General features: G+C 33.4%; 1 protein-coding gene and 1 pseudogene across 1 annotated transcript; both read right to left on the reverse strand.

Annotated features, from left to right (window-relative positions):
• Positions 1 to 7: 7 nt before the first annotated feature.
• LOC114738769 (two-component response regulator ORR22-like) lies at positions 8 to 1605 on the reverse strand (annotated as a pseudogene).
• An 8393-nt stretch (positions 1606 to 9998) lies between these two features.
• On the reverse strand, positions 9999 to 10805 carry LOC114738767 (protein SMALL AUXIN UP-REGULATED RNA 10-like). The gene has a single exon (XM_028926834.1). It carries the CDS (start codon positions 10791 to 10793, stop codon positions 10281 to 10283), a length of 513 nt encoding a protein of 170 aa, XP_028782667.1. The 5' UTR covers positions 10794 to 10805; the 3' UTR covers positions 9999 to 10280.
• Between the last annotated feature and the right edge of the window lie 3812 nt (positions 10806 to 14617).

Consider the following 14617-nt stretch of genomic DNA (forward strand, 5'->3'; position numbering starts at 1 on the left):
CAGCAACAAACTTTCTGTGGAGCTCGACAGACCAAAAACACGAGGCTTCTTCTGTGCTGAAGGATCATCGTTGTCATGACCATGCTCATGCTCATCATCTCTTCATCATCCTGATCCTTCCTTTCTTGGTGATCTTTCCATTTTGATCAGTAGACCCAGCTCCTGCTGAACCTATCCATTGTTAGCACTACCAGAATGAGGCCTGTCTTGATTGCAAGTACTGTTTTTCTCCTTTGAGTCAATTTCTTCCTCCTGATCACATGCTGCCAATGTTCTTTAGCTCCTCAATTCGAACAGGTTTCAGAAGATAGTCGCAAGCCCCATGTGTAATGCCCTTCATCACCAGCTTGGTGTCGCCATTTGCAGACAACACTGAAATCACACGTTTTAATCAAGACCCAACAATGGTAAGGCTGGAAAACTCAAAATATAAAAATCCCAATTTTCAGAAGTCGCCAATAACTGATATAATAATGAGGAAAAGTGTTGAAAAAAAAGTGTACAGCCACGACTTACTTATGACAGGTAGGTCCATCTCGAGACCGACAAGCTCAAGAAGCTTAAATCCGTCCATGTCAGGCATATGAACATCACTAATAACCAGGTCGAACTTGTTTTTGTTTTCTCTTAGCATCTTCAAAGCTGTTATTGCCTGATTGGTCGTTGTTACTGCAAAATTTTCCGCCAAAATTAATAATTAATAAATATCAAAACACAATGTAATTGCAGAATGTCTCAAAAGAAATATTCCAGTCTTTAACATAATCCCAAAAGTCACTCTTAAGCTATTAGATCCTTAATTTAATGAATTCAAACAACATATAACAGATTTAATCACTGAAACCCAGGCAAGAACAAGCCCCCAAAGATGATGAAATGAATTGAAGTTATTGAAATGGAGGGAGTGAGAGTGGGGGAAAATAGATTGAAATTAACCGTCAAAGCCAACAATTGAACCCAATAACTTCGAAATATAATCAAGCCTGAGCAAGAGATGAAAACTGAAGAAAGAGAGGAAGGATAGTCCGTGTGAAAAGTAGCTGAAACATTCCGTCAGATGTGTCGGTATTCGACAAGTTAAGTGAAGATGAACAGATTTTTTTTTTTTTAACAGAAACGCTAACGGAATCTCAAAATCTGAAAAAACAAAAACACATACGAAAACACAGATCCTTAAGCTTAGAGGGGGAAAAAGGCATCAAAAGCATTGGAAGCAAACCGTGATATTGGCATCTCCGAAGGAGAGTTTCCAACACCAAGAGACAAGTTGGGTCATCGTCAACAGCAAGAACACGCATTCCCACAGGAAATTGTCCTCTGGGTTCATCCGTTCTGGTTTCCACAGTCATTTTCTCGAACAGTTGATGAAAAAGTAAACAACTTTCAATTTAGAATAGAATAATCTCTCGGTTTTCTGGGTCTAAACCAAAACCCAGAATGTTCGCAAAGAAAGAGATACTGAGGAAACGATTTGCAAGGTCTAAGAATAAATCTCGAGTAGAATGAAGAGAAGCACCGTGATGTGGAGGAATAACATATGAAAATTAAACCAAAAAAACAAAAAAGTTAAACTTTCTCTTAACGGGGATATGTAACTGCGGAAAGAGAAAGAGAGAGGAATCGGTAACTATGTATGCACTGTCCTGTGAAAGCTGATTCAATAGCGCAGAGTGACAGAGATGGACGTTCTTTCTGGTTTTGGCTGGAAGAGGAATTTCCAGTCCTCTAAGTCTTCAAAGAAAAACAGGAGAACGTGGCCGTGCTTGATGTTACACCAGCTTTTAATAAGTTTTATATTTATAAAATATATATATGCACATAAATTTAGATTTCCACCCATGATATAATTTTTTTCCCCAGAAAAACTCCATGCATGATATACTTGTGTTACACAACAACGATGAAAAAAAAAAAAAAGATCTGTCACCCAAAAAAAAAAAAACAAGATCTGAGTGTTATTTATTAAAAAATTCTGGAGATTCGTATCCCGAAAAGGGCAAAAAAAATATATGAGGAGATTGGCGCGTGAAATCAAGCTCCGGCAAGAAAAGTGACATTTGTGCTTTGGACAGTAATTAGATTCAATGATTCAGGAATCAGAGCCGCATCCATCTTTGGAATTAAAATTTTGACTTTGGAAGCACGGCTAACACATTTTACTGCTTCCATATGGCCAAAAAAAAATGTCATTACTGGCATTTGGAGGGCCTTGTTTTAAGCATAGTTAGGGGAAAAATTGTCCATACCCTGAGATTCAGGGCTTTGATCGCCTAGCTATGATTGGGAAGAAATATACCATTCATGTGCAATCTCTGTATTGCTGCACTTGACAGTTTGATGTTGAATTTTGCATTTAAAACTTCTATTTTTCTGAATACCCGAAGTGCCTAAAATAGCCAGCTTTCTTTTCCAGTTGAAACTGTGCATTTATGTGTCTTCATCAAGTGGATCCATGAGGATCTTGTTGTGGAAGTCGTCCTTTTGAGTTTTGATATATTAGAATCCCGGGCCCTCTGCTCTGAATTTCCATGGAGTACCTGCTTAGCATTACAGTGACAAATAACATTTAAAATGTTAGTGTTGTGTAAGTGTACTTTATGTATGTGCGTGTCGTGTGTGTTAGTGATTTTATTAGAAGTTGACCGTGGACTTTTCCAACGTGACTGTCATTGTTATAATAATGTTATCAATCTTCTTCTACCTAAAGTTTTCATATCACTTGTCAATTTAGGTTGGTAAAGGAGACCCAGGTCAATGGGAAAATGCATGTACATGAGTTATGATTATGCCAGCGTCAAGTAAAGGTGATATGAAAATAAAAGTTTAAACGTATTATGCAAGTGTTTTGTTATTTGGTTACTTCTTTCATTCCGACTTTTGGATAAAAAAAAATTAGAGTTTTGTCGAGAAATAAATTAAAGATTAAGAAAATCTATATTCATAATACTACCTCTGGTCCTAATTTTAAAACATGTTAGTAGTTAATAACAACGCTTTAGATGCTCATAATAAGAATAGATTGGGTATTAACAATTTTTTCCAAATTCCAAATTAGTCCCTTAAAACTGATTTTTTAAATTCAGTGGGGGATTTGAGCATGGAAACTAAATTTAAAAGGGATTTTCGACTGATATGTGTGTGTGTGTGTGTGTATTGTCTTGCTAAAAAGAAGAAAGAGGCGTACGTGAGAAACACACAAAATGGATGGGGTGCAGGCGGCCAATGTATTGACTATTGAGCACGCTGGCTTTAGGGGCCCTTCGAGACAGATGTCCGTACCCTTTTAAGGGAGGAAAAAAAATCATATAAAAAATGAAGAGTTAATTAAAAAGAAAATTAAATAAGAAGGGGGCTGCGACGATAGGGTGAGGAGTGAGGAGTGAGGGGATAAAAAGGCGCCTCAATGTGAACGGTGCCCCCCAATATCTGCTAAACTCAACGCCCGCATCTCTAAGTGACACATACGTAGAAACCCACTTCCTCCGTAGTCACACCTCTATCATCACCATCTAGTCTTTTTTATGCTAAATGTAAGAATAAGATTCATTCCTATAGTATAAATTATACTCCTCCGCTCCTTAATATAGGATCCAATTGTTGAGTTGATTTTGGTCCTAATAATAAGACCCATTTATCATATTTATCAATTTTTTCTAAATTACCCTTATGGATACTCCCTCAACCATAATCAAATAGAAGAAGAAGAAGGGGTATTAAGAAGATGATTATGGTATTTAGAAAAAATATGTCACATTTCTTATAATTAACTAACTTACCTAACTTTCTTAATCTAATCAAATTAGTTAAATGGATCTTATATTAAAGATCGGAGGAGTATTATAATTTAAATCTTATATTTAGGATGGAAGTAACGTATTCCAATCCAAAAAAAAAATAAAAGTAATAATAGCACTGCAATTTAAGACCTCATTGTCAATCTGTCATAATCTTTTTATTATAATCAATATATACGTACATTTGGTTCTATATACTACTTCCGATCCTAAATATAAAAACTAATTGATTAATTTGAATATATCAGAAAATAAGTCAAGTTAGTTATTTATAGTAAATAGATGTTTTTTTTCTAAATATTTCTGCTAATCAAGTTATTAACTAGAATTATCATTATTAGAAGGACTATCTTGGAAAAAAAATAGTTAAATATGAAAAGAAAAATTAATGAGAATCTTATATTTAGAATCAAAATAAAAATTAAACAATACTACCTCCGGTCCTAATTATAAGAGTTAGTTGACTAATTTGAGGGGATCAAGGAAAAAAGTAAAGTTAGTTATTTATAATAAATATGTATTGTCTTTCCTAAAATATCCTTGCCAATCAAGTATATGGCTAGAACTATCATTTAGAAGGACTACCTTGAAAAAAAATACACAAACTGAGAGAGATAAAGTGGATTGGGATCTTATATTTAGAACCAAAATAAAAGTCAAAGAAGATTTTATATTAAGAACCGGAGGTAGTATCTTATACTACCTCCGGCCCTAATTATAAGAGTTAGTTGACTAGTTGAGGAAATAAGGAAACAAGTTAAATTAGTTATTTGTAATAGATAAGTGTTGTTTTCCTAAAATATCTTACTAATCAAGTGTATTGGTTAAAGCTACCATTGTTTAAAAGACTTTCTTAAAAAAAATACATAAATATTAAAAAAAAGTAAATTAAAATTTTATATTTAAGATTAAAATAAAAATTAAACAAGACTTTATATCCCTTCCTCTGCTTCAAAGTCCAAACTTTTCATATTATAAAAAGGATCACTCCCTTTTTCTTGCTATTATGATTCAGATCGAGATTTTGGCATCATGTAGGCCCCACCTCCCCGGTCTCCACCTCATTAATTACTTAATCCACGCACACATTAACGTTGACCCACCATCACAGTTATATTTAATACCCCCTCGCTTGCTTCCTCAATCTCTGCCAGTTCACAACATACCTCCTGTGTTTTCTGTTTTCCGACCCCAAACCAAAAGAAGAAGAAGAGTATAACAGATTTACAACTCGATCTCTCTCCGCTTTTTGCGTTGATCATTCCTTACACAGGCAAGGTTATTTAGTCGATCGAGTTGAAATATCCCAAGTCAGGGCCTTGGATTTAGAGGCTGAGTTCCAATGGGATGGCACATATGTGAAGTGAAATCTTAATATCTATATGGATGGCTCATCAAGATAAGAACAAACCTTTGTGGTGCTTCCTAATGAATGGATGGGTTTGTACGGAGGGAGATATAATCAAATAATAATGAGGAGGAGGGAGATCCTGTAATCATGCGTGACATTTGTCCTCCATTTAAAAATAATTTACCCAAATGAATGGTGGCCTTTATTTTTATCCAATCAACAATATCAAGGGCCTTTTAATTAAATATGGCCCCATCGAGCATCCACTACGAGAGAGGACGACGCAGAGTGGCTGGCTGGGTGGAAGTGGAAATGAAGGAATATAGAAAGACAGGGCTGCTTTTAACATCACATGTTGGAGGATCGTGACGCATAGGAAACAAGATCCCAATATGACCTGATTATTGATAATAATAATAATAACAATAATGTGATTTATTATTATGTAAAACCAACATCATTGACCCTCCACTTATGATTCATTCTGCATTAATTATTATATGTTCCAGATCCTCTATCGCCACCATATCTTGCGATTCCTTCCATATGTTCTCATCACTCACATGACTTCCCTCCCTTCCCTTTCCCCACAAACAACGAATATCCATCCCTCTCTCATCTGTATGCTGCATCTATGATCTAAATTTAGCACTCCTCATCTGTTTCTTAATATAGAACCTAATTGTTAAGTTAATTTTTATCCTAAATATAAAAATATTTCTTATATTTATTAATTTTTCTAAATTATCCCTATGGATACTCTCTCAATCATAATCAAGTAAGTAAAAGATGGAGGATATTAAAAAAACGATTATGATGTTTTAGAAAAAATATGTCATATTTCTTATAATTAATTAACTCACTTAACTTTTTAATCTAATCAAATTATTAAATAGGTTTTGTGTTAAGAAAAAAGAGTATTGAAATACAATATCACGAGAAACGCGATTGGTCTTCCTTGTAATTTTGGGCACAAGTTATGTAACGAGCCCAGTCACTATTCTTTCGGCCGAAGAAAATGAAAAAGGAAAGTCCAAACCAACGGAGATTATAAGTTGATTTGGACCAAATTCCATTTCTTTCTTCCTTTTCCGCCGTTTATACCGTATTACGGACAACACATGCCAGCGTGATGAAACTTTCAGTCCGTCGTTTATTCGAGGCCCATAACTACAGAAACTGGGCCTGCAGATTTGGGCCTGCCCCATTTTCAGATAATCCTTTGTGTTTAGCGCATAACTAACCCTTGTTATTATCTAACTGCCCCACCTATGCGTGGATTTATTTACCAATTGTTTGTCGTATAACTAAGCCTTGTGTTACTGTTTCTATTACTAACTTACTATCATTTTTATTTTAAATTATATTTAAATTCAACATCCATTTATTTTGATTTGATTAAATATAGATACTATAAGTACTTGGGTTTAGGTATAATAGGGAATACTAATTTTTTAAAAAGTTATTGTTGTTTTGAGAAAGAAATGATAATCACTTAATAAAACATATTAAAAACAGAGTGAGATATAATATTATGGCTGGGATAGATAATCCTCCTCCGATCCTTAATATAGGACCCAGTTCTTGAGTTGGTTTTGGTCCTAAATATAAGATCATTTCTCATATTTATCAATTTTTTATAAATTACTCCTATGGATACTCCTCAGCTATAATCAAATAAAAGAGGGAGAAGGGGTATTAAAGAGGATAATTATGGTGTTTTAGGAAAAATGTGTCACTTTTCTTAAAATTAACTAACCTACCTAACTTCCTTAATTTAATCAAATTAATTAAACGGGTCTTATATTAAGAAACGGAGGAGTAGTAGTGTAGAAGCAGTCACGCGACATTATCTTAATTAATTAGGCTTGTTAGTGGAGCTCGCCCCTTTTGACCATGACCAGCACATACACCACATTTAATATCATTTGAGGCTTTCCGCTTCACACTTGTTCCTGCAAGTTTCCCAAGGCAGTGTTTAATCGTCTTTCTTTTCTCTCTTTTAATCAATTACTACCCCTATTACACGTCATTAATTACAAATATTACCTCTAGTCTTTAACATAAGATATAGATTGTAGTGTAATTTACACTGCAAACTAAATTTTATATATAGGATCAGAGTAGTGTGTATCAAAACTGCTGTATTAATTATATATACATATCAGAAGATTCAAATAGGATCAAAAGTATCTTCTAAAATAATAAGGAGAATGGTAGGTTTATCGTTGATTCTGTGAGTTTTGCTTGATCCAGATATCAACTACTTTAATTTCAGGATCTATTTTAATCAGAATTAACACGTAGTGTACGTAATCAACACGTATGCAATTATTTTGCGTGTTTTCTTCCTACAAGTTTATGTAAAATTTGAACTATAGATCGCATCATTTATTCCCTGATATGAATAACGTGACTTATTATTGTTGTTATTGTCATGACGGCACATAATTGTTGATATGAAGGAATAGCAGCTAGCTAGCTAGCCGCCTTTGATGTTTACCCATTAAACGCTACTTGTGGATTTTTATCTGCGTTGCAACAATAGACAGAGATTTTGGATAAAATTACCAACAAATGAAGAAAATAAAGAAAGAAATTATAGGAGGTTTTATTTCCAATTCCTGCGCCTCCATGATAAATTATTGGAATAATAATGCAAAGAATTAATTGACATAGAAAAGTCAACCATTTGATACTGCGATAACACGCAAACAAATTAAAGGAGATTGCTAAACTGATCTCCTGGTCTTTTCGTTATGATAAACTATTTTAACATGCAAAGAAAAAGGAACAAAAGGAGGGGGAAGCAAATTAAACTACATTCACACACACACACATATACACCGAATCCTAATGTGTCACTGTATTTTCATGATAAGCTTTTTACATCTTCTGGGATGAAAAACTGCAACAACAGAAAAAAAAAAATCCTTGGCCATGTTTAGACGCCATATATAGCGTGCTGATAAGTAAGGCTCCTGCAAAAGCCATGATTTTTCATTTTTCATTTTACGAATTCTTTTGAGTATAAAACCATGTCGTTGCCTAGATATGATCAAGATTGACCGGCAAATGCTCTGTTTTTTATTCTTATTAATAATTATCTGTTCATCAATGTAATATCTGGGAAAAAAAGAAACAATCGCGGCAGAAGATTTTCATTTTTTGTGCTTTGATGTGAATGAATAAAATGCAAAGGGCTAACCCAACAGATTGTGAAGTTTACATTGTTTCAACTTTGATGAGAAAATGACAGAAAAATGATTCATAAATTTTAAAATTCTCAAATGGTCATCTAAATAAGTAAAATTATGAGAGTTCTTAATATCGTTACATGATTTGTTAATTGGGTTACTGAAATTGTAAAAATCTTACTTTTTGAATTCTCAAAAACTTGTTGTTGAATGTTATATCGAACTTGTTAATAGTATTGCAGAACTTGTTAACCACATTACTGAAGTTGTAAAAATGTCACTTTTTGAATTTTTTGAAATACTTGTTGTTAACTGTTATACCGAACTTATTAATCGCATTATTGGACTTAAAAAAATCTCCAAAAAAATAGTTTCCAGCCACCGGCAATGACCATTGACGCACCTAAATTCTAACGGCTGTCACTGACACCGAAGCTCTCCAACCGATGAGAATGTTTGGTTTTTTTAAAAAAATATAAGGCAATATGGTCATTTTAGCAAATTTACAAATGTCAATTTGGTCTCTTATACTTAAATTGAAATTTTGCTTATTTTGATAACCATCTGGGGATTTCATTATTTAACTATCATTTTTCAGTCCTTTTTTTTCATTTAAAAATGTAAGAATAAATTCGCCAAACCAGCCCCAAACTCTTTCTTAATTAAAGACCCCCTTTTTATCAATTATTTACAATTTTGGATCATTTTTAAGGTTGGCAAGGAATAAAAAGGGATCCAGAAGGTTCTTTGACTTTGACTTAGATGAAATATATATGATACTCCTCCGATCCTTATTATAAGACCCTATTTGACTTTTTATTTGGTCCTAATTATAAGACCCCAATCCATTTTGTCTCTTATATTTATGCATTTTTTTCCAAGATAATCCTTCTAATAATGATAGTTTTAGCCAATATACTTAATTAGCAAGGATATTTTAGGAATGACAACACTTATTTATTATAAATAACCAACTTAACTTACTTCCTTAATCTCCTCAAATAAGTCAATTGGGTCTTATAATTAGGACCGGAGGAGTACAAAAAATTTCTCTCACAATTAAGTATGACTAGATGTGGTGCAATGAAGTTAAATAACCTGTAACGAAGGGAATTAAACGTTGAAGTTGCTGCTCGGGTGTGTTGAGAGCTGGATAAAGATAATCATTTCTAGAGATTTGTATGAAGAACGTATCATTTTTCATTAAAAAAAAAATTAGACATTCCATCTTCTGAAACCAATGCTCTTGATGTAATTTGACGCGCAATAATTTTTATGTATCTATTATGGATCTGCACCCCGGAAAGGATAAACCTTTTGAATCTTATTAACTAAAGAAACACGACTTTAACGTAACCCAAGCATACCACAACATGGAAGGACACTTTAAATAAATCGATTCTGTAGGATGTAAGCGCGATGGTTAATTTGGTTTCAGAAAAGGAAAAAATAAAATCGATTCAGTTTTACGAACACAGTATCAATTATATGTATGTCACGCCTTCTCTTATTACTGCTTGTAAAGAAAACACGGCATAATCAGTCCCAAATTATAAATCAATCAATGCATTAATCATATTAGCTGCTGGTTAAGTTAAACGAGGTACGACGAAGTTGTCTTGAAAAAAACAAAGAAGAGAACAGAACGGAAAATCATTACCAAAAACATGCATTAATCTATACATCGGACAATATGTCAGTTGGAATATCTAAAGCTTGTAACTGAAACCTAGATTTGAGTTAGCCATATATAGATAGATGCTTTTCCTCTCCTCTCCGACGACGTCCATGAACAAGAAAATAAAACAGGCACGTGCCTCTTGTCATGATCAATATCCATCCCAGGTTTATGTATTTTTACAGGTATATATATCATTATTCACAACACTAAGCTCTGGGACATCGTGATATATATATATATATATATATATATATAGTCTAAACATACAATCTGCAGGGGCTTAACAGCTCGTAATCCGCAGTACCAGTATGGTTAGAAAGATTGGAAAGAGGACTGTGCATCAGTGAGTTTGGATAACTCTTAGGATGAAAGGAGCAAGCCCATGACGCAGAACTCATCTTATCTTCTTCCATCTCTATCTCCATCTCCGCCACAGCGTCGCAGAAGAGATTAACATCACAAGGAAGCCTAATAGGCCCATCGTTTCTGAATCCATACTCGCTCTCTGCGTCATCCAGAAGCTCCTTGAACACTGGGTGATTAGCTAGCTCTATCTTCACCAAGAATCTCTCTCTCTGGGGTCCCACATACACCCAGAAGCATCCCTCCGGAGCCATCTGCTTCTTCTTATTTTGTTTCTTTCCCAAGGATTCTCGAACCATGGAGACTATGTTGGAGCTGCGACGTCGTCTGCTTCCCCCTCTGCATCGCTTGCATCGCCCCCAAACACTCTTGCACTTCTCCTTCACGCTCTCCATAACTAGTTCCATCCCTTGATCGCAGCTAGCGACTGTATGAGACCCGTGTTTCTGGGATCAAGAGGTGGACTTGATAGAGAACATGGACAGAGACATGGCGGTTAGGGTTTCTTTTGGTGGGGATGGGTGGGAACTTTTGGAGGAGATGAAAGAGGAAGAGAGAGGCGTGTATATAATATGGAGGGATTTTGACTGCTTGCTTTCTATCTCAGCATGGTCGTCTGAGTCTAAGCCTCACGAATTGACGACATCTTAAATTATTATTATTCTGTTTAATTATAAACGCCGTTTGATTTTGAACGAACGAGTTCAACATTGAAGAAAGTGCAATATCCTAGTTTAATTTATCAATAGTTTACATAATTTAACAAGGCCAATTAATTATATAAGGGGGTTTATTGATTTAGTTGGAAATATTACTATAATTATACTTATAACACTACGTATTTATGCATCATGTCAAATATCTGTATATCACGAGGGGGCTTTTTCTGCAGAAATTAATTGTAGTATTGACGATGGAAGTGATTAGCAATGTGACTTTGCAACGGGGGCAGAAGAAAAATGGAACCCACAGTCGTCATTCACTGTTAATTTTCGCTCCTTTCAGACCAAAACTACGATATTGCGTCACTTAATGAAACTTAATCCAATGCATGCATCTAATTAAGTTTCAAAAGCGGAACCATAAATAAAATAAATAATTTCTCCTTTTGCCGCAATTTACTAACTTTCAACGTTAAGAGCGGCTCCCTCATTTCTCCAGTCAATCATTCCATGCAATATGCATCTAATTCCCCGTCAGTCACAAAGGGACCTACACAATATATCAACTCGATCAGATAATTTTTAGAAAAATTGGAGAAATTTTCTAATTGAAATTTTTATTAATAAAAAAGGGAACTATGCAAAATGTGCAGAAATAAAATGCGTATTTTCTGTTGGTAAAAACTTATGTCTACTTTTTACTAATCAAATTTTCAACGGAATTTTTTTTTGGGACAGAAACAAGTGGTTTACAATAATACAAAGTTCGGTGCGGACATAAGGAGTCATCAATTATCATTACCAAATGCATATCCGCGGACCGGCAATGGGGCCCGCCACGTGCCCGTCGGTTTTGAAAGTGTTAAGGAGATCAGTTATTGACTCCTTAGGATTTTTCTTTCTTTTTTTTTTAATGAAAAGGATGCGTTGAACATTTCAATCAATGCATACATCCGCTGTTGAAAAGGAAAATACCTCTGCTTCAGATCATCGTGTGTTTTAGTTGTATTTTATTTTTAGTCTCTCAGATTTATTTTTTATGTTGTCCTGTCCTTTTTATTTGTTGTATCCAAAATATTAATTCATATAATTTAAAAATACTTAGAAAGATTCCTATCACACCCAATCAATGTTAACTTTGATATAAAGTCAGCTTCCTACCAAAATTTTGATCTGATAATGAAGCAAGCATTTCCTTTTCAAGTCATCACATTGTTTTTCCTAATCATGATGTTTAACGGTGTCAGATTTGTGCACGTCAGTCAAATTGACAACGTTTGCGCTAACTAGACTAGATCATCGTCCTTTTTAAAAGGACTGGCATTTCACGCAAAGCAAATAAACTGTCTCAAAGACTAATGAAATAAACTATAAATACAGGAAAGTAAATCCTATTAAATATAAAGACCTGATATGTTTTCCCATTAATTAATAATTAGTTTCTCCAATGTCACAATGTTCGCCCAATATTTCCACAAACTGACAAAGCAAGCATGTTTAAATATTTAATAATTTATTTTTAATCGGACTGAAGTGACGTGTCGGTCAAAAGAAGGGTAGCAGCTAGAACATAGAAACTCCATTAGGCAGGCACACAATGGCATGGAATGTTGGATTGTACAAACTAATGCCTCACACACACCCATGATTTATTTGGCGCAAGTAATAAATTGCATTAGCTTCATAATACTTATATACATTAAAATGATGAATAATTCAAGAAAAAAATTGAAAATAAATCTCTTATTACAAATTTAATTTCTAAGTAGCCCTTAGAACAGTTGATTGTATAAGAAAATACTAGTTACATACAAAGAAAAGTAAGTTAATTACACACACAAAAAAGATAGCTTGCACAAAACATTATTTAGATTTAAGGGATTACTTTATACACAGGGAAGATAACTTCCAGAATTTTATTTGCATAAAGAAAAATTGAGTTGCACGTTGCATAAAATAAAATTATTACATATAAGGGAAGATAAATCAGACACAGAGAAAATTAAGTTGTACACAATAAAAGTTAAGTTGTACAAAATCTTTTAATCCCATTTACCATCAGTGGGAGATTTATCCCCAGTTTCTCATAATTCAATTCAGTTTATCAGAGTTACTTAGAACTTGATAAAAATTTATTACATATGCAGTCTTATTATTCTATCATTCAAACCAGCCATTTTCTCTTTACACTAATTAGTAATTACTTGATATCACCTTGTATAGTATTTTTTTGGTTCTAAGAGTAAGACTCTTATTGTCATGCAAATTATATTACAAAATAAATTTTATATTTAAAATTAAAAAGATATCTTGTTTGAGCGAACGATATTGGTCAAACGCTGCAGTAAATCATTATTGGCTACTTTTCGCTCGCTATTGCCAAGCTGACAGGTACTATTATTGTCACTATCACCCATCATTTATTATGATAATAGTCTTGCTTGAATTCATGATCAATAAACATGTTTATCTGTAAATCGAAATAAAACTTACCTTATATACTTATTCTGTGTTACGAAAATTAAGATCAAAAAGTCCACATATAAGTGATTTCAAACATTCCGTGTATATCAGAACGTTTTGGTGAACCAAAAGATTTGAACATTAAACTAGCAAGAAACTCCTCTGCACAATTATTGAACTCCATACGCGTCATTCATTGAATAAACTATCAAAATTCTAATGCACTGTCATCTCTTTCCCTTGCCAAAACAATACACCGTATAAATTCAAATAATACTACTTCCGCTTTTCAATATAAAGGCTAGTTGACTAATTTGAGTAGATTAAGAAAATTAGTTTAATTATTTGTAATAAATAGGTTTTGTTTTTCCTAAAATATCTTTACTAATTAAGTGCACTGGTTAGAACTACCATCATTACAAGGATTATATTGGGAAAAATAAATAAATATGAGAGACAAATAGATTTAGGTCTTATATTTAGGACCAAAATAAAGTCAAATAAGTTATTATATTAAGAACCGAAAGTAGTATAAGATTTAGTTTTTCGTTTAAATTGAACTATACAGATTAGCTATCATAAATATAGAAAGTACGTAGAAGTAAATAAATTAAGGCGTGCTCCGGTAAATAAATAAATAAATTAAGGCGTGCAGGACGTAACAGTTTAGATTCGATCAAAGTAGGAGGGGGAGAATAATAATAATAATAACAACAACGATAATAATCTCCTCCTTAATATAAAACTTATTTAAGTAATTTGATTAGATTAAAAAAGTTAGGTAAGTTAGTTAATTATAAGAAATGTGATACATTTTTCTTAAAACACCATGATAATCCTTTTTAATACTTTTTCTCCCTTTTTTACTTGATTATGGTTGAAGGAGCATTAATAGAAGTAATTTAGAGAAAATTGATAAATATAAGAAATGAGTCTTATACTCCTCCGGTCCTAATTATAAGACCCAATTGACTTATTTGAGGAGATTAAAGAAGTAAGTTAAGTTGGTTATTTATAATAAATAAGTGTTGTCATTCCTAAAATATCCTTGCTAATTAAGTATATTGGCTAAAACTATCATTATTAGAAGGATTATCTTGGAAAAA

This window comes from Neltuma alba, unplaced genomic scaffold (genome assembly GCF_004799145.2).
Source record: "Neltuma alba isolate B1F8T4 unplaced genomic scaffold, ASM479914v2 tig00013682_pilon, whole genome shotgun sequence".
In the NCBI taxonomy this organism is placed as follows: domain Eukaryota; kingdom Viridiplantae; phylum Streptophyta; class Magnoliopsida; order Fabales; family Fabaceae; genus Neltuma; species Neltuma alba.

What these genes read in the sequence shown, in the direction of transcription:
- LOC114738767 (XM_028926834.1), bottom strand. Translation starts at nt 10,793, where the DNA reads ATGGAACTAGTTATGGAGAGCGTGAAGGAGAAGTGCAAGAGTGTTTGG.